The sequence below is a fragment of the Myotis daubentonii genome, chromosome 8 (assembly GCF_963259705.1).
Source record: "Myotis daubentonii chromosome 8, mMyoDau2.1, whole genome shotgun sequence".
Taxonomy (NCBI): domain Eukaryota; kingdom Metazoa; phylum Chordata; class Mammalia; order Chiroptera; family Vespertilionidae; genus Myotis; species Myotis daubentonii.
In genome coordinates, this window is record NC_081847.1 from 81274122 (window position 1) to 81294539 (window position 20418).

General features: G+C 37.9%; 1 protein-coding gene across 1 annotated transcript; it reads right to left on the bottom strand.

The window, feature by feature from the left end:
- Positions 1 to 10018: 10018 nt before the first annotated feature.
- SYT4 (synaptotagmin 4) lies at positions 10019 to 19743 on the bottom strand. Its single transcript, XM_059707192.1, has 4 exons — positions 19430 to 19743; positions 15743 to 16557; positions 13918 to 14038; positions 10019 to 12779 (listed from the first exon to the last, which is right to left on the bottom strand). The coding sequence occupies exons 1-4, from the start codon at positions 19461 to 19463 to the stop codon at positions 12472 to 12474; spliced, it is 1278 nt and encodes a 425-aa protein (XP_059563175.1). The 5' UTR covers positions 19464 to 19743; the 3' UTR covers positions 10019 to 12471.
- Positions 19744 to 20418: the final 675 nt, after the last annotated feature.

The following is a 20418-nucleotide window of genomic DNA, read 5'->3' on the forward strand; positions in this document are numbered from 1 at the left end:
CCTTCAGCCCAATCTGATTTTATTTATATGAGAAAACTTGGTTTGATTCCTTTACTTAGAGTGCCTCTCCTATATCCCAGTCTTCAATATGCCCCCCCCCCCCGCAAGAATGAGTTTAGTGTCATCTGCTCTATTATTTCAACAATAGCAGATGGAAATAATGGCTCACTGTTCAATGTGCATATATTGATTCATTTATTGCATTCCTCTAGTCTTTTAAACTTATATGCTACACGCTAGCTAATTCTGTATATCTTAGCCTCCTCTCTGGTTCAGGTAGAATCTATTTATTACAAGTAGACTAGGACTAAACATTTAGTTATTGCTCAGCAAATGGGTGGGAATGGAAACCAATCAAATCAAATATATAATGCATGAGCAAATGTCATGGTCTGTGGGACCTACTTATCAGCAAGAGGAAATTACAGAGATAATTTCTATTTTTAAAGAAGTATTTTCCTTAATCCCAACAATGACTTGAAAACTCAGTTTAACATATTATCCCATGGCTTTATTCAATATGCTGGAAAATTAAAATATTATTATCCTATTTTACAAATAAGAAAACTGAAACTCAGAGAAGTTAAATGCTTAGTCAAAAGTCCCACAATTCCAAACTTCAAAATCAAAATCTTCTCATTTAAAGACTTGGGTTCATACTGATAACTACTATGAAACATGCACATCAGGTCATGCCAAATAGAGAATACATGTTCAGTGGAATGGCTCTCACCTTTATATCCTTTTATTTCTCTTATAATTCAGTATAGCACGCCCATGGGTTTTAAAAATATTTACTAATGGCTCCACCATACACCCCCACACATAGGCACAAGCCAGTGGGATCATCATGAGCACTGGAGCTCCACACTCTACATGGAACTCCCCATGACTCTGGGTTATAGGAGAGAAATAGTGCATGCAGTACTCATCAGCTGTTTCTGAAACATCCATGAATTAGACTTTTTCAGTTTTACATATACCTACAAAATGTTTGATGGAAGTCACACTAAACATAATATCTGCTTACATGGAAATGTACCTACTAGGTTTAAATCACATCAATCCAGTGGCTGGATTTGACTGAAAGAGAAGCAATCAGTGAACAAAAATCTAACACAAAGCCAGAGAATTTTCACTGAGGTGAAAATAGAAACTAGGCCCATTGTCTGTATGCTAGGCATACCACAATTGTAGCCTTTTCTGACATTATGGATATTGATGAGCCCTCCAGGGTCAGGATCTCAACCTTGGAAAAATTGCTTATTCAAATGATCTGCAGGCCTGAGGTTGCTGAGTGAGACACAGCTCAGGCTCCCTGTGAATATTCCCTGGGCTTCTCAGATTGAAACGTTGGCAGAACTGCTCAGCTTGCAGTACCCTACATCTCATTTAGATCTGTTCTCAGATGGAAACAGAACCAAAATTATGTTAAATAATCTAAACACTTGAGAAGTGGGAATGGGTACAGCATTGGTCTCTAAATATATAGAGTACAAGGAAATGAGTTCATGATTTAAATCACTTCGCCTATGTCTTGTTTACATACTTTGTGCTTATAATCCAAAGTTGCTTGTTTATGATCCACATTTTGTATTTGGATCCCAACATCAGCCCTAAGCTATTGATAGCAGCAAGCAAGGAAATACATAATGGATTAGACATGGCTCTATGTCTTAGATATAGTGTGCAAAGATTTCTGGGAAGAATTAGTAGAAATAAGAATGTGTGAAGCTAACATGACTTTAGTTGGTAAAAATCAGGTAAGAGCTTACAGTTTCTAATCAAACTGGAAAAAATAAAGATGACTTAGGAGATCCCATACTGGTATCTGAAATGGACCAAAGCACAAGAAACCTTAAGATATAGGGTGTGAATAGGGTGCTGATGTTGAGTCAAGAGGAATAAAACATACTGAATGCATGATAAAGATGTGGTTCTATGAGCTTTGGAGTGAGTTTGTGTCCAGAATATAACCACAAAAAATTAAACTATAGGAATAAGAGATAAGTCAGAGATACTTGTTATAGTATTCTGATACAAACATGTAGGCATATATAAAAGCATAACTATGGAAGGGAACCATGGCTCCAGCCAGGGATTTTCTACTCTGGACTGTGATGTTAAGCACCCGGCTCTCTGAGAAAAATGAAAGGGGAGCTTACAAGTGTGAATGTTCTCCAGAGGGAGCCCCATTGTCCAATTAGGCCTGATGATGGCAGTATAGCTGAGGGCAGATTCACATCTTGAGCTAAAATTTAATTGCTTCCCATTATTGAGCATCTATGAGTTGTCAAGCACTTCACATACATTTTCTCAGGAAGGCTGCAAGCTAGATAGTCATTGCACCATTTTCCAGATGAGTAAATCAAGTCTTAAGGAAAACTTGTTCAAAGTCACAGAGCCAGTAGTTGAGACAGATGGGTTCAAACCATGATTTGATTGTTAGTAAAGCCTGTGCATTTTCCAGCTATGCCCAGTTGCCTCTTGGTCAGTAAGAATCATAGCTAAATGATTAGGGGTTATTATCAGAAGTAAAGGACAAGAAAGACTTTTTAACAGGAATAACGCTTACATGTAATAATTGGGTTGCCATCATAGCAAGATTAACTCCCTCCAAAAGATAATAATAGATAACACAAAGCTTTGAAAAACTGTGATCTTGATGACAAAGTGTTACACTTAGTATTAATAATATTAAAAATTTTCTCTAAACCCTTGTGCAATGGTTGCAGGGGTCCTCAAACTACGGCCCGCGGGCCACATGCAAATACAAATATTGTATTTGCTCCCGTTTTGTTTTCTTTTACTTCTAAATAAGATATGTGCAGTGTGCATAGGTATTTGTTCATAGTTTTTTTTTAAACTATAGTCTGGCCCTCCAACGGTCTGAGGGACAGTGAACTGGCCCCCTGTTTTAAAAGTTTGAGGACCCCTGGGTTAGAGCATCAGCTTGCCCACTGAAGGTATAGGCTTCCCTTCCTGGTCAAGCCTGGTGCAGGGCAGGTACCTGGGTTGCAGGTTCCTGCCCCAGCCCAGTCTCTCTCTCTCTCTCTCTCTCTCTCTCTCTCTCTCTCTCTCTCTCTCTCTCTCTCTCTCTCTCCTCTCTCTCTCTCCCCTCCCCCATTCTCCCCCTCTACCTCTCTCTCCACTCTCCCACTCTTTCTAAAAAGCAATACCCTCGGGTAAGGATTAACAAAACAAATGAGCAAAAAAAAAATGGTCTAAAATACCTAAAAACAGTATCTTAACAAACACTTGCAGAAATATAGCATAAATTTCTTACCCCACTACAATGAAGTGATTGATCACTTCATTTTTTTTCTAGATTCTTTGGTATCCTTAGGGAATTATGCATATTTTTTAATTCTTTAAAATAAATTTCACTGAAGTGTGCATAATTTAAATAACATGCCATCTGATCTAAAAATACTATGCTTGGCAGGAGACTACCTGAGCGCTATTGCCAGCTGTACTTTCAACTCATGGCTCCAGCATTCCAAGGTTTTCCTTTCATCACTATTTTGCACAAGGAAATTGGCCTAAAATCATAGTTTTAAAATGGTATTTGAGTCTTCCACTTATGTTAGAATGAGATTCTGTTAAAAAAATTCATAATATACTAACACAAGGCTTGAAGAAAACAAACATAGTACAGTTAAAGAAAGGCAATTCTGACAACCTTGATAAAGACTGAAGTTATAATGGTTTCAGAGGAGCATGTTAAGAAAACATTAGAATTTAAGTGTGAGAGAAGAGCAGAGTGGGAAAATCACAGACCTGATAGTAAGATATCAAAGTACTCTGTTTTGAACTAGTTTGACCTTGGGAAAGTCAAGCGACCTCTTAGATGAGCATCTTTATGAGACCTAGAGAAGAATTGCAGTAATGAACAATGCCTTATGCTCAGTGACTTTAATAACTGTGCATTAGATGTGAGCTCAACTCCACGGCATGGGAGCCAGGATAAGAGGGCAATAAGTTCATCTGAAACATCACCAAATACCAACCAGGGCAAAAGAAGAGGATAATGGAACAAAACATTTCTGGCTCTTCAAAATTCCACATGAAATGACAGCATAATTTTCTAACACATTTAAATGACTCAATGAATCCTATGCCCTCACCCTTCTTCAAGTGTGTAGGGGAAGTGGAATCGTTGCATGTTGGTCAAGGAGATGGAGCTGGGACTGTGTGACTGTGGATGTAGAGTGAGGAAGAGGCAGTGCTCTGTATGAATCTCTTCTCATTCAATAGGAGTGCTGGCATCAGCTACATCACTGCCAGAAAGTAGAGTGGTCTCCCAGAGGATTTCTGAAAACAGGTTCGTTTTAAATATATTTTCATTGATTTCAGAGAAGGAGGGAGAGGGAGAGAGAGATAGAAACATCAATGATGAGAGAAAAATCATTGACTGACTGCCTCCTGTGTGCCCCACACTGGGGAACAAGCTTGCAACCCCGGCATGTGCCCTGACCAGGGATCAAACCATGACCTCCAGGTTCATAGGTTGATGCTCAACCACTGAGCACCATGGCCTGGTGGTTTGAACTTAATCCCTTTTGACCCAAGGAAGGTAGCACAAATCAGTCAAAACAATTGAACAGGTTACTCAATTATCACAGCAATGCCTGTGCTTACTATACTGGAACACAGCCTAGTCATATAAGGCCTGGATTTGTTCATGTTTTCATTAGGGAGGTGGGAGGATATTTCCTTACTGGGAGCCAAGGTCTCAGGTTTCAATGCCTGCACATGTGATAGAGGCCATGGAAAAGTGCACTAAAGCTCTGGAGTTTGAGGAAATTGAAATGAGGCAGGTGGTTCCTCAAATTAATTCTTAATATTATTATTCATTATATTAGCAATCACCAGGATGATTATAATCTGGAAATTGTATGCCTTTATTATCACACTAGAGCTTATAAGACACTGCAAGACAGAAAAGTCCTTTTCTAAGAGATGCTCTTAGAGATGCTAAACTCTATGGTCATTTGATTAACATATGTGACAGTCCCTAAAACAATATACTTCAAACAGAGAGAAAACAAAGAACACAGACATCTACTTTGGCCAGGAGAGGATGGAAGGTAGGGAATTTTGTGATTTAACAGCAGTTATCATCAAGATATACTGTTATGCATGGAGGGACCTGGAGAGTATGATACTAAGTAACATAAGTCAGTCAGAGAAAGACAAGTGTCACATGATTGCACTCATATGTGAAATCTAAGTAACAAAATAAACAGATGACCTGAGTGGATCCAGAGACATGGAAACATGGAACAGAGTGTGGAATCTCAGAGGGAAGGTAGGGGAGGGTGGGTGGAGGTAATCATCCAAAGACCTTGTTTGCATACTAATATATGTATAACCCACGGACACAGACAATAGGGTGCTGAAGTCCTGGGGTGGGGGGTGCAGGCTGGACAGGGTCAATGGGGGGAAAAGAGCACTTATGTAATACTTTCAACAATAAAGAATTATTTGAAAAAAAAAGATATGCTGTCACTGCACCACTCCAAGTTTATAACCAACCCTGGAAAAAATATGAAATTTAATTTTCATTTTCAACTTTTGTTTCTCCCTGCTTAGATTTAGAGATGTATATTCAAAGAGAAAGATCATTTTTTCAACAATCTTCTGAGGTGAAGTTTTATTGGGGGGGATAAAAAAATAAATAAGTAAAATAAAACCATTAGGTACTTGAAATTCTGTATCTGTTTCTTTTATTGTTTGGTTATAAATAAGAACCCAATGAGGGAAACAATTATGAACAACTTTCAATTTACCCAATTTAAAGAGAGGAATATTCAAATGCCTAGTGATCATAAATAGCCTTCCAGAATCTTTTCAATGCATACATTTCAGCTTTATTTCACAAACACATTATCCCAAATTAAAATGGCTTGCTTGATCATTTTTAACAAGCCATGCACTTTTTTTGTTTCATCCATATGTTTTCTTATATAAAAATCTAATTAATATCCAACTTAAATTTTAGCATAAAGTTACTTCTGCAATACCTGATATTTTTGTTATAATTATTTTCTCCTGTCCCTGTAATCCCATCTTACTTTATATCACTATTACAATATACAGCACATGCTTTCTTGTTCTTTAATTCTTGGATATATGTCTATTTCTTGTGTGTGTGTGGAGGCCTTGAGGGTAAGAACAATGTTTATTGATCCTTTAATCCCATCAGTTACAATTCTGTGCCTAGCATTGTTCTTGATTTGAAATAAATTCCCATTGCTCTTTTGTAAATCAGTTGACTCCAAAGTATCCTGCCACTACACAAATTATACTTTTGAAACAGCCCTAGAACTCTGTAAGACTGGATTGTTTAGATAAAAAAAACTGAGTAATTTCAAAATCTCAGAGCTTCTCAGAGATAGGATTTTTGTAATCCTCACCCGAAGATATATATTTTTATTTCGTAAATACTCACCCAAGAAGATTTTTCCATTGATATTTTTTTTAGAGAGTGTGGAAGGGAGGAGGAGAGACACAGAGAGAGAAACATTGATGTGAGAGAGACACATTGATTGGTTGCCTCCCACATATACCCCAACCAGGGCCAGGGATCCTGCTTGCAAACGAGGTACCTGCCCTTGACCAGAATCAAACCCAGGACCCTTCAGTCTGCAGGCCAATGCTCTATCCAATGAACCAAACAGTCTAGGGCTATTTACTTTTTTAGTTTAGAGAGAGGGAGATGAAGGGAGAGAGAGAGAAACATCAATCAGTTGTATCCATCAGGGATGGAACCTACAACCTATGTAATTACCCTGACCGGGGATCGAACCCTCAACCTTCTGGTGTTCAGGACGATGCTCCAACCAACTGAGCCACCTGGACAGGGCTCAGATATAGGAATGTTGATGACTCATGATGTCACGATGATAATACTGACAAATATGTAACTTGAGGCCAGCGTTTTGGGGCTGGGGACAATAGAGGTCATCTGACCCTTCCCAAAATGCTATGGCAACAGGAGTGTGCCTACCACAAAGCTGGGCTCCACTCACCCTAGGATCCAGGGATGTTTAAAAACATGGTGGGGGTGTCTTACAAGTGCTCTTTTCACGTGATACCTTAGAACTAGAAGGGAGACCATCCATCCAAAGGGAGAAAAATGGACATATAAACTTAAGCCAAATGTAGGGGTTCAGATAGAGATGGTGGTGCAGGAAGGTTGTTAGTACCACAAAGAAAAATTCATTCAGCTTATTTTTCACTTTAGCACCGTTGGGCTTATGCCTGAGCAATGGCACATACAAATTACGGCCAGGGTTAATTGGCAGAGCAAAAACTCAAGGACTCTGGCAAGGACAATCTAGTTTGGCAAAGGAGGAGGATAATCTCTAGCCTCATATAATTTGACACAGAGCTAGGGGGTGAGGAATTCTCCTCAGTTCCATCGAAGAGGGGATTGCAGGGTGACCTCCAGCTCCTGCTGACTCCGCTGGTGGGCTGGCCTGTGGAGCAGCTTCCGACAGGAAGGCATTTGTGGTCTGCAATGTGAGCACTACCCGCAGAGCTGGGGCAGTGGCCGGAGGAAGCATACTGTGACTCTGTGAAGCATCATTGGAATCCTTTAAGCTTCAGAACATCCCCACAGGGAGAGAGCTGACTGCCGAGGGGAGGAAAATGGCCAGGTTAAAAACAGCACATCTGTGTGCATGAGGGAACTCTCAGAAATGGAAGACTGTGTGGGGCTGGGGATGGAGGATGGAGAGCAACCCAGAGTGCTGGGACCAGAAGCATTTGAGGGAGACTACTGATTATGACTGTGAGAGTGACATCAGTTGTCACCTCTAACTGAATGGCCGGATAAATTCGTAATAGCTTCTTAAAGATGAGACAACATAAGTCTAGCAAAATGAGTTTTTACGTAACTAGTGAGTGAAAGCTGATTCTTCCTTTCCTGTTTCCCGCCCCCCCCCCCATAAATTATTTTTCTGGAACTCTTATTTTCTCCCTTGCCTTTACAAAGGAACAAATGCCCTTATGTTGCTCTGCCTGTGGCCAGGGGATCTGACTTCAGCCTCAATAATACATCCATTTCCAAGCTTCTGACTCTACATCAAACTAAACCACCCACAAAGACAAGTTCTTTTTCTGCGATAATAGGGAGAGGCAATGAATAAGTTATTTGGGTAGTCTGTATGTGAAGTCCTAGAAAACTAGAACAGCAGCTCGTGAGGTGGTATATGTCAGCAGGTTCTACTGGTGAAACTGTTATTTACCAGGCAGATCACAAAAGCCCTGGTATCTATTGAATGAGGATGCTAGATTAATTAGATCTCTATGATATCAGCAAATCCTAACAATTCTGTCCTTCATATTCTTTTTTTTAAATCCTCACCTGGGGATATTTTTCCATTGATTCTCAGAGAAAATGAAAGGTAAGGGGGTGGGGGAGAGAAACATTGATATGAGAGAAATACATCAGTTGGTTGTGTCCCCAACATGCCCTGAATCAGGACAAGATTCTAGCCTGCAATTGAGGTGTATGCCCTTGGCTTGGAATTGAACCTGCGACCCTTCAGTTCACAGGCCAAGCTCTAACCACTGAGCCCCGGTTAAGGCTGTTCCTCATATACTGATTAAACCTTGAGATTTTGTAAGACAGCCTTGTATGTTTGTTGCTATTCTTGGGAATCTCAGGGTTGTAGGATGCTGCAGTGGAACGTAGTCATCTTTCTCAAGAGAGGGGAGCTCTTTGCATTTAGCCACCTTTAAGCTCACAGACCTAAACCCTCTCTGTTGACTTGTAAGCCTATATGGAACACCTTATGTTATGGGTAACATTTTTATCTCTTGGAAGTTATTTCAAATCACAACAACTCCCTCCAAAAAGCAGCCTCCTGTTCCCTGGATTGGATTCCACTGTGTTTCCCCTTTGCTTCTAGCATACCGATAACAGACTTAGCCTTTTCACCTTCACTGCAAAGAGGGAGTTGTCAATTTAAAGTAGATGACACAAAGGTCAGGCATTTTTCTGATGGTATTTTATGCTTGATAGTCAGAAAAGAAGGTCCTGCATAGAGTTTTCTTGAAATTAAGCTCGATCCCCAGTGTGGGGTGGGCAGGAGGCAGCCAATCAATGATTCTCTCTCATCACTGATGTTTCTATTTTTCTCTCCTCTCCCTTCTTCACTAAAATAAAAACAAAACACACACACACACACACACACACACACACACACACACAGAGAGACACACACACAAAAAACCTATTTCATCCCACAATTAATTTGACAAAATTTGGGATGTCTATGACTATTGACATATGGCTTCTCATATATAATGAAGTATATCAGAATGACCAAAAAATCCTATATAGCTTTGGAGTAATGTTTTTCTATTCCTGAACAATAGTGGTTTTCATGTTTACATTTGCTTCCAATCTGACACTTATAATGGCTCAGACTTAAACTAATTATTAACTAAATTTACTATATGCAACCTAGCTATTAGGGAAAGGGAAAGGTCAATAAAACACATATTTCTTTTTTATTGAGGTCTTACTTATAATAAAAGAATAAAAACAAATGTATCCACAAATGATCATTTGGAAATGATGCTGTGAGGGAGTACTATTCAGCTGTGAAAAGGATGAGGACTATCTCTTTCTAAGTGCACGTAGGGAAAGATGTCCAGTACATTTTATATGGACATCTAATAAACAGGGGCATCATCTAATAATCAGGGGCATCATCTAATAAACAGGAAACTGAATATATGTACATATGCATGAGAGTCCATTGCCTAAGCTCCTTGAGTCTCAGGTTTTGCTTCTGCATAACAGCAATAATGATAATTGCCCCAGATGATTGTTATGAGGATTAAGGAAAATAAAATTAGATACATGAAAGATCTTGCTGCTGAATCACTAATGTTCCCTAATTTATGCTAGGAGATCTATTAGGAAAACTTGAGAACTTAGAAAGAAATAAGAGAAGCCTTATTTCAGAGTTCATCAGCAGAAAGTTTGAGTGAAAATGGGTTGGGCAAAAGCAGCGATTTATTCATGTTTTACAAACATAGTCTTACAAACATCATACATTGCTGGCACGAAAGAACAGACACCATCTCATACACCATGCTTCCTTCCAAATCACTTCTATTGAGTTACATCAGAACAAGTCAGTTACTGAGTTACACAGTTCTTCAAATGTGAACACCTCCCTATTAGGGTGGTGAGATTGGCTAATCAGACAAACAATTAATTTACATGTTTAATACAGTACAGGATTTGTAACAGAAGTCAAGATATTCACATTAATATTGTAATACATTATAAAACAGGACAACTTTCAGAAGATGATGGGATCATGTATGTCCCTGCCTGTTTCAATTGCTTTTTTGTTTTTCTTCTGTCTTCACTTAAAAGCAGTTGCAAATTATTTTACTCAACTTTTTCACACTCAAAAACACTTTAAGTTTTAATAACTAAAAACTATTTACAAATTATTCATTGCAATTTAAAAAAGTATTTGTTGTTGGTTTTGTTGTTTTACTTTAAAATAAAAATAACACCCTCCTTCAACAATCATACTTTATGTGGTACCGCCACTAACTTCTGGTGGCTGTGAAGGTTCTTAGGGTTGACTCCTGACAACTTTCCAAAGCTCTAAAATATATTATATTCCATGGCCCGTGTGCCAAATCTACATATGTTAAAAGGCCATTGACTTCCCCAAACCACACACTGACTACAATTCATTTCATGTTGCTTTCAGGGAAATGTTAAGTGGACCAAAATGTTGTGAGGTGACTTTGTGGAGAAATGGAGACAATGATGGGGGGATGGTCTTTTCAATCCCAAAGTCATCTTAAAGCACAAAAAAAGAGGTCAGTTTCCATTTTTGTACATGTAAAACATTTTCTTTACATTAGGCATAGTCATAAAAAGCATGTAGAAGTTGTTTTGAAAATGCATTATCATAGAATTTACAAACACGGAGATATCAAACACATTCTCAAAAACTGCTAAAGCACTGACACAAAACCTGACTCAAAATGTAAAATTCTCAGTAGACTTTATTTTCTAACTTGCATATTTAATAATTCAACCTTACCCGAGTGAGTTTCGCACATAATTCTCTAAAAACTCATGTATAGTGACATTACCTCAAGTTCATTCTTTCCAAATAGTCAGAGGGCCATGCTGTACTCTTGGTTTTTAATGAATTTCAGAGCCCTGGCACTGGAAAACGGTATAAGACACAATTCTGACTATAAACTGTTCCACAGAAAACAGCTCAAGGCAAATTAGCCTAGAAAAGATAGTGAAACATACTTTATTGTGCTAATTTGACAGCCTAAATATATTTTGTGTGAACATATGTAAATTATATTAGGCTTGCTGCATACTGCTTTTTAATCATATCAGTTTGTTAGTTTAAGTAATGCTTTCTGTCTGGCAATGGTTATAACTTCAGTCTTTTGTTTGCTTGTTTGTTTGTTTTCAAATAGTAGCTTATTCCTTTTTTCAGAACAACTCAATGAAGACTTGGTTAGCCATGTCCTCTCTGTGTTCAAGGGCACACCTAGAATGTACACTGGCGTACTATACATAGTTCCTATAAGAAAACTGCATTTCTAACTGGATTCTACCTGAAGTTCATTTCTTTACCCACTAGCTAATTCAACAACTTCACAAGGTAAACAGGGCTTTCTTAGACCACATCGACACTTGTGACAGGCAGTGAATAATTCAAGGCCATGATGGTCCTTATGTGAGATTATATTTGACAACATTTGACTCACATATAACCTTAGGGAGAGAGAAAAATCATATTTCAGCCACAGTGTTCTCAACTCAGCCCTTTGATAGAATGATTACTCAGTTTGTTCACTGTCCTTTTGAAACAAACCTAAGGTACTCCTTTTAGGATAAAATCGCATCAAATAATTACAAAACAAAGAACAATGACTATATACTTTTATATGCAGGACACCATTTGCACATGACACAATTAATAAAAACAAACTAGAGCATACTTCTTTAATATCTTTGGATCTAAAGAAAAATTGATTTCCCCACCTGAAAAAAAGTATGAATTCTCATAAGTGAAGACACATTTTTCATTTCTAAATCTTAACAATCCCATTGACTCCCAGTGACATGCTCCAATGATATCATGACCTCGTAGAGCCCACCATAACCTGGGACTGTACTGCTGCATTTGTCAAATGCTTGACTACTCTTAGTTATATCCCTGGTAACCTGCAGGGGGGACTAAATCGGCTTAAGAAAATTTATCCAATGTCTCTAGGAAAGGGGAAATTTATCATGATAATTTACAGTTATTTCCTGGTTTGCTAATTCAATCCATTTCTAACAACAACAAAAAGGGGAGCTTGCTGTCACAAGCTTGCAATTATATATCAGAAAGAAAGAAAATCATCCCTTGCCTAGTAAAAATCGTGAAGTCCCAACGCAAGGCCAGGATGCTAACCATCACAGAGCATGTGCCACTTGGCGATCTGTCTCCTTGGATAGTCACAGATCTCCTTCCAGTGCTCTCCACCGGTTCCTTCCGCGGCCGCTTCCAGGACCAGCCTCCCGATCACCTCGTTGCGGGACCCCCTTTCGGAATCCAAAACCAGAAATTCAACACTGATCTCTTCAAGACCCTCACAAGGAATATCAAATACAAACAGTTCGTTGAACACAGCATTGGGGGTGCACTTCTTCACATGAGTCTTCTTTTTGGAGATTCTCTTTTTGGCATGGTACAGGTTCACTTTGACGTAGGGGTCTGCAATGGGAAACAAGAGACATTACAGGGACAGGACCAATCTGGGGAGCTGGCCTCAACACAGCCGTGCCCTCAGAGATGACTGCACACCAACAAAGTGTGATTACAGCGAAAATGAGGCGGAACAGGGCAAATATACACATAAATCTGGCTTTGAATATAACTAAGAATATGCAACATAAGAGAAAGCATTTCTAAACCAGAGGATGAGGAGGAACTGTAATGTCCAGATGAAGAGATAACATAAAGGGGAAGAAAAGAGAATGTTCTGATGACACATTCTGAATAGTAATAGCTCATTTCAGAGAATGGGATAGAAAGGAAAAAAACACATAAATGAACATCTAACCTTACTGAGTTGTATGACTTTGGATAAGTCTCTCTACTTTGTTGAGCTTTGGGTTGCTTTGTCTGTTGAACAGGCCTTTAGAATTCACGGTGACAATGCTTTTTTAGGCTTTAATTTTTTATTCTTAATCATGGACATGGACAATAGTGTGGTGATTGCTGGGGTGGAGGGTGGTGGAAGTGGAAGAGGGCATAGAGGGATAAATGGCAATGGGAAAATAAATAAATAAATAAATAAACAAATGAAAGGGTTAGGGTTTGAACTCAGATCATTTTAACCCATAGGTCCTATGTTGTTTCTCATCATGCCATATAACAAGGTTGTTTTCTTAAATTAGTCACAAAATGAAAAAGCTAATTCTTAAAATAGATATATAAGAAAATAAAAGAAAACATAATAAAATAATAGAAGTGTAATGGTAGGCAGGCTCATTTAAGATACTAAAATTAAGAACTTTTCTCCCAAATCTTTATTTTAGATCCATCACTGTATTTTTGACCATGGCCTCTCATCTCTGCATTTATCACACCGCTTTCTGTTTAACCCCATTCAGACACCTACCTACACTATACAATCTTTGGCTTAGATCTTAAGACTAGGTAGTTTTCTTCTTGCTAATGGCATTGGCTCACATTATTATTCTATAAAATGATAAACAGAAAAGCTATCATGTCTTTTTTGATTATAAATAAAAAGGTAAATCAAAATCATGATTATGTTCATTAACTATTTTGCCCAATGTATTACTCACTTATACAGTGAGCCTGAGTCTTTCAGAAGAATTCTTACCTGAAAGTCCAGACACATCGGATTTAGGCAAGTGTCGAGCTTTTAGAACAACCACAGTGAGAGTGTTGGTGGTGGACTGATAGCAGAGTGAGATCAGCAACTCACCCCGTCCTGAAGACTTCTAAACAAAGAGAGATGTGGTATAAGCATGTTTATCATTTTCTAGTTTTGAAATGTGTACATTTTACATCAATATAATAGCCTTGTTATTTAAGTGTAACTTTTCTACTTATTTTTATTTTAGTATGCTAAGGAATCCAAGAGTAACAAGCTTTTGTGCCATATCATCACCTCTTGAAAACAACTGCCTGCCATCTTCTGGTCTCTTTAGGTACTACACAGGATTTTAAAATGGTCATTGAGTTAGCCACACCCATTATTAAAAATGTTTAAAAGAATATGTAGAGCACAGCTTACACAGAGGTATGTTTTATTTTTACTTTGTAAATAAAATATATACTTTTTGAAGTTATTAATAGTAATGTATTATCATTTGAACCAATCTGTATAGGGCAAAATGACTCATGTTAAATTTGACTTTAAATTCTTTAGCATTGAAATTATTGGAATTTGAATTCAGCCCAAATGAATATATTCTGACCTCCATCACTCTCTGGGTCCAGAGGGATGATGGAGTTAACATTCTCTGCCACCAACCCCCATCCAAAGTCCTTATTTAATCTAATAGTGAATTAAATATTGGAGAGATTTGACTCAATTTTTAATGCTTTGTGTTTGGACAGTACCACAGGTTCGTTGTTTGCATAATACTTAGGTTTGATTTGTACTTTAAAGACATTACATAAGATTACCCAGAACTCAAGAGTCCCAGTTTTAGCTGAAAGTAACAAAATGTAAACTTGGGGCTTGATTATAACTAAGAATGATGGCTGGGCCAGAGATCCTAAAACTTCAATATATATATATTTATCCAAAAGCTGGCATGGGGTAGCTGTGTGAATACACACTTCAAGAAGAATAAGAAAGAAGAATAAGAGGCAGGCACAGATCTGTGCCACTAAACAGCTGGTATCTTAAGCTACTTAATGTTTCTAAACCTTGACTTTCATTACGTTCAACAAAGAGACAAAGGCAAGGATATGGTCAAAATGAGCTTCAGGGTATTTTGTGAAATTATGCCTTAGAGCCACAAGTAATTCTAAAATACCACAATTGGAATGAGTTTTGTATTCTGTATGTAATATGGAAATAGGATTAAATTTGATTAACTAATGTCTTATCATTTTCTGATAATCCCAGAATCAAAGTAGTACAACTCTGCAGGCAGAGTAGCTCACTTTCTGTCATACAACATAACGATGAACATTTATAATTCAATATGATGTGATGTCTCCTCCTTGAAAAGCAATCCTATGAAAAGTCAATACAGCTTCCAAATCCTCAGGAGAAATTGATTTAATTTTAAATTTAAATTTCAGATTCAATTATGCTGACCTTGAAATATCTTGGTTACCTTGAGCATGAATAAGAAATATTTTCCTGCATTTTAGTTGAAGTGGCATCTTAGTCAAATTGCTTGTGATAGAAATTATGAAAAATATTTATATAAGTGATATTTAAATATCCATAAAAAATGCCTATGTGTTTTATATCATCAAAATGCCTTAAGCATTTCAGTTATGAGTTAAATTTTCCCTCATCTACTCTAGTCCCCTGATCCCCATTTGATTATGATTAATAATAATTAAACATGGTAAACCTGATGTGTAAAAAATTTTATTATCTTAATAAAAACCCCTAGATATGAAAACACCTACATAAGAGATTGTTTATAAATACTTGAAGAACTAAAAAAATGAATTACCCTAACATTTCTCTTGATAATCTCTCTGTTCATTAATATTTTTCCATCAGACAATTCAATTCCTGCCAGAGGAATAAGGACCTCTCCAATGATATCATCTCTTGAAAACCTGTCAAAACTCAGAATTGTGAAGTGCAAGGCCAACTCTTGGATCTGGGTGTAGGGGATCCCATAGAAGGTGAAGGTCTCATCAAAAGCTGGGTCCAAGGTCTTCCTCAGAACTCTGGTTTTCACTTTGTGCTTCTTCTCTGGAAGGATGGTCATTTTGATGTATGGGTCAGAGGTCATCGACTGCTCATCCATGGCCGGCAAGCCACGTGCTTCCTTGATATTGACCACAAATGTTTTCTTCTCAAAGTTGTACTCTAAGGAGAAAAAGAGGGTTCCCAGCTTCTCTTGTTTCTCTTCTGAGCTAAGGGAAGTGCTGGACTTTAAGCTATCGGGGGAAACCCCCTCTTTTTCCCCTTCTGAAAGGAGCTTTGGGGTCACATTCTCCAAATCAGGAGGGCTGCCACCTTTGAGGTTTGTTTTGGGAAAGTTGCCATTGAGATCTCTCTTCTCCAGGTCAAGATGCAATGAATTCTTTGGCACAGCCAGTTTATTCTTTACTTCGTTTTTGTCGTCAGCTCCAAACTTCTTTTTGCTACTTAGGTTTTCAGGGTAAATATCAACCCCCTTTAGCACATGCACAAACTTATATGGAGGAGTCTTGTTAGACTTGGATGATTTTCTCTGACAGCAGATCCATGCAAACAAAGAGACCGTGAAGACCAGGCCAAATGCGCTGAAGATACCCACCACTGTGGGGATTTCATCTGAAAAATCAAATGACCAATAACATACATTAAAGGGGCAGTGCTGGAGACACGAGCCTACATGAAAGCATCCTAGAGCTGGCAATTGCTCTAAGTAGCACAGATTGAATTACTTTCCAACTGTTCTGGGGATGAATGATGAACACATTTCACATCACCTCCAGGAATAAACACATCCTTTGTGTGACACAGAAAAAACACACAAACACAGTATGATAGAAACTTCTTCATTTCAGTAGTTTTCATAACTGAAATAAAAAGGTGAGACAGGGCCTGGGACAGATGTTGGGAATGCTAAATGACCCTGACCTAGCTTTGTTTTTACAAATAAGATGAGTCATACAGCATGATGGGTCGGTACTAATTGTATCAGGTTCTCATTGACATTTTGAGGCTTTCTAGAACCATCAATTCTTACTGACTATGGAACTTTAAATGCACATTCTTCAGATACTGGGAGAATCTGAATTCTTAGCAGTTCTTTATTTACCCAGGATCCAAACAAGAAATGGTGAAACATTACCTGCCCTTGTCACAGACTCACTAATAATATCCATCCAAATTATGAGACAGTGGTAAAAGAAATGTACACATGTTAGAGGAAAATAATTTAAAAGATGAACAACAGACTATTAATATTACATAACTTATAACACTACAAACTCCTTGTATATCAATCCCAAACTCCCCAAACACTGAATTATCTGAAGTACAAATTAATCACACCTAACTAAGGTAAAAATCAAATGGTTCCAAATGAAACATAATTTTTTAAAGTATAATGAGAAGAATAAATATAGATAATTTAGAGTTTAATTTTATCCATAACCAGTTTTTCCTAGCATATTTCCACATGGCAAATGGTAATCAAATTGAAATTGGCATTTTTTCCTTGAATGCAGGCACATTAAATTACACTGACATTAGTAATATTGATTATGCATGAAGCTTATCATGTTCCGTACGTAAGCATATTTCTCCCACAAATAATTAGTAACACTAAAAAAGTAGTGATAAATCAGTATTGCTATATCTGGATAAAATGCTCCAATTAGCCAATGTTTAATATAGCAAAAGTGAATATAACTGATGTAAGACTATGCACATTTATTTCCATTCCAATCTATTTTTTTTCTTCCCAAACACTGAGGAATAAAGTTAAAAGTTCCAGTCAGGAAAGGATTACGTCTTGTTTAAATAACCCCTGAAAGAATAATCTTTTGTTAGTCCCCTTCCCCATTCCCTCACATCTTCTGCCTATCTACTTTATAATCACAAAACTAAGCTCAAAGAATATACATTAAGCACTAAAACATTAAGAAATGACAAATAAGAACAGAAGTATCTAGGAAGATAAAAAAGCAAACAAAACAACAATAAAATATTCTATAGTTCAATTATATCAAGAAACTAAATCACATAGTTATGAAAAATAAACCTTTTAATTCCCCAAATAGAAAAAGCAGCAAATGCTACAGTAAAAGAATGAGGCGAGAGATAATCAGCTAAACTTAGTATGTATCTGCTTTTCAGTTCTTCTATTCAAGTCTTTGTGGGGGAGAGTCCACTCCTGGACTCTCTAATAAGACAAGGCCAGGGAGCAAAAGCAAAGTCATGAACTAAAGCAAGAAGAACAATAAAAGCCATAGCAAATGAGTTTTTTTAATAGACTGATGCCTCAGTGTTCGAAAATAACTCACTTTAAAATCAGAAATTGGGAATAAACATCACAACAATATAAACCCAATCACCCAAAGGTAAGGCTGTGAAAGAAACTCATTTCTGAATTAGTATCAGAAATTCTCTCTATTCAATCCTTATGTCAAATGGCAGAATATTCAGTAGAACATGGGAAGACTCACTTACTCCCTGTATATTTTCTACTGATAAGGTCTTAAGCTTTTGATTGCAAAAATCTCAGTCATTTCACTCAGTTTAATAACCATTATCATGTATTTTAAGATATCATTCCCTACTCACAAACTTTTATAAAATTTCTTGTGCTTTTGAATACTTGCAAAGTCAGTAAAACTCTGATCTCTTGTCTTTGGAATGTAATGGGACCTAAAGATAGGTTTTATTTATTTATTTTTTTAATTTAAAGAACCACATCTCATTTTATTTATTAAAAGAGAAGAGAGCAATGGTGCCAAAATTTGGCATAGGAAAAGGAAAATTGAACTGGAAAAATGGAGTACTAATTCTAGTTTCCAGTACCTTTTAGCTAACTGACCTGCAACACACCCCTCATCCCTCTGAGCTGCCATTAGCTCACCTGTGAAAGGAACTGAGCTCAGCTACTTCGTGTCAAATACCCTTTTACCTCTATCTAGCATCATAGGATTCTGTCTCTTTCACTAGCAACATATTTCAAGAATACAAGAAAAACATATCAAGGAAAACATCCTCACGGTGCACTCTGTAATAAAATATACATCCCCAAGCCCCCAATATATAAAGTTGTGTTACGTATGCCAAGATCAAACCCTTATGTAATCACAGGACATTTGGCTTCCCCTAAATTTACCCATAAATAAAAATCAACTACAGAATTCATGAAACCAACAAGCAAACAGACTCCCTTTCCTTCCCCCTAGCGCGTGCTGCAATTTCCAGAGCTCCTTGGACGTTTCAGGAACTTCCTGGATGTTAAATAGCCCCAGCAGAAGGCAATTTTAAGGAGCAAGATACTAAGGAAAGGAAAAACAACCGAGATAAGCCAGGATTACCTGTTTATTGTTCTTTTCCTTTCAGATGAACTACCAAGTAAATATATATGCAACATCCCGCTGGGGTTGGGGGGAACAAAAAACACAGCCCACCCAGAGTATTCAAAGAACAACCGCAGTTGTAAGTTGACTAACTTGCTTACCAAATTCTTCCCTGCTGGTAGCGATCGGAGCCATTTTTTTGCTGCGTGCTCTGTCCGAGGTGCTGAACGGGAAACTCTCTAGCTCGGTTCGCTTGCCTGACTTGAGGCGCAGGCTTCCCCGAATGCTGAAAACAACAGAGCGGCGCCCGGGGACCTACGCCTGGAACGGGGAGGAGGCAGAGAGGGAGGTCCACTCGCCCTCGCTCAGTGATTTGCCGCCCCTGTTCCTGTTGAGGTTCTTCTGAGAAGCTGGTCTCTGAGACTCCAGATGTGGCTGAAACACGAATTGACGCAATCCTGACGCTACAGGGTTGAAATCAGCACCTGCCCCCGCCCCCGCTTCTCCTCCCTCCACGCCTCTCCTCTCTCATTTTTTTTTCTTTCTTCCTCTCTTCTCTCCTGAGCATTCAACACGCACTCATCGATTATTTTAACTGTTGGACGACTGGATATTAGCTTTGCTGTTCTGTGGGGGTGACTCAGAGGCACATGGAGATGAGCTCTGAAACTCATCCCTATCAGCTCCCAATATAAAATCTTTGCATCATCGAGACCCCTAAAACTGTGTCTGAGTTTTTAAAATAATGTGATTTACAAAGGCATTTTAAAGGAAGACTAAGATAAATTTCTGCATCAAATGACCCGTGGTAAAATGCAAGAATATATTTTCTTGTTTTCTGAATTTTTCTTTGGTATTCCTATGTTAGAAAACAACTCATTGCACATTGATCTATTTAAAATAAGATAACAGTTTGTCCATTATAATCACTCATTTTCTAATAAATTATTAGTTTAAACATTGTACTGATGCTGTTGCTTTGGCTGTCAGCTCTCTTCCCTGTAACATCTAACATTTGACCAGTTAGAGTACGTAGGAGCAGATGGGTATCACCCCTTCTGTATTCAGACTCACTCTCAGTTATGACTCTCGCATATAACAAGACTGCTTCTGAAATGACATTCCTGGTTAAAAACCTTGGCTTCTAAAA

Excerpts from the sequence above, each read along its gene's own strand:
- SYT4 (XM_059707192.1), bottom strand. The coding sequence starts at position 19,463 with ATGGCTCCGATCGCTACCAGCAGGGAAGAATTTG. Across the intron at positions 14,039-15,742 it reads TTATCAAGAGAAATGTTAGG|AAGTCTTCAGGACGGGGTGA; the intron begins GTAATTCATTTT and ends CTCTTTGTTTAG. Across the intron at positions 12,780-13,917 it reads CGATGTGTCTGGACTTTCAG|ACCCCTACGTCAAAGTGAAC; the intron begins GTAAGAATTCTT and ends TTCCCATTGCAG.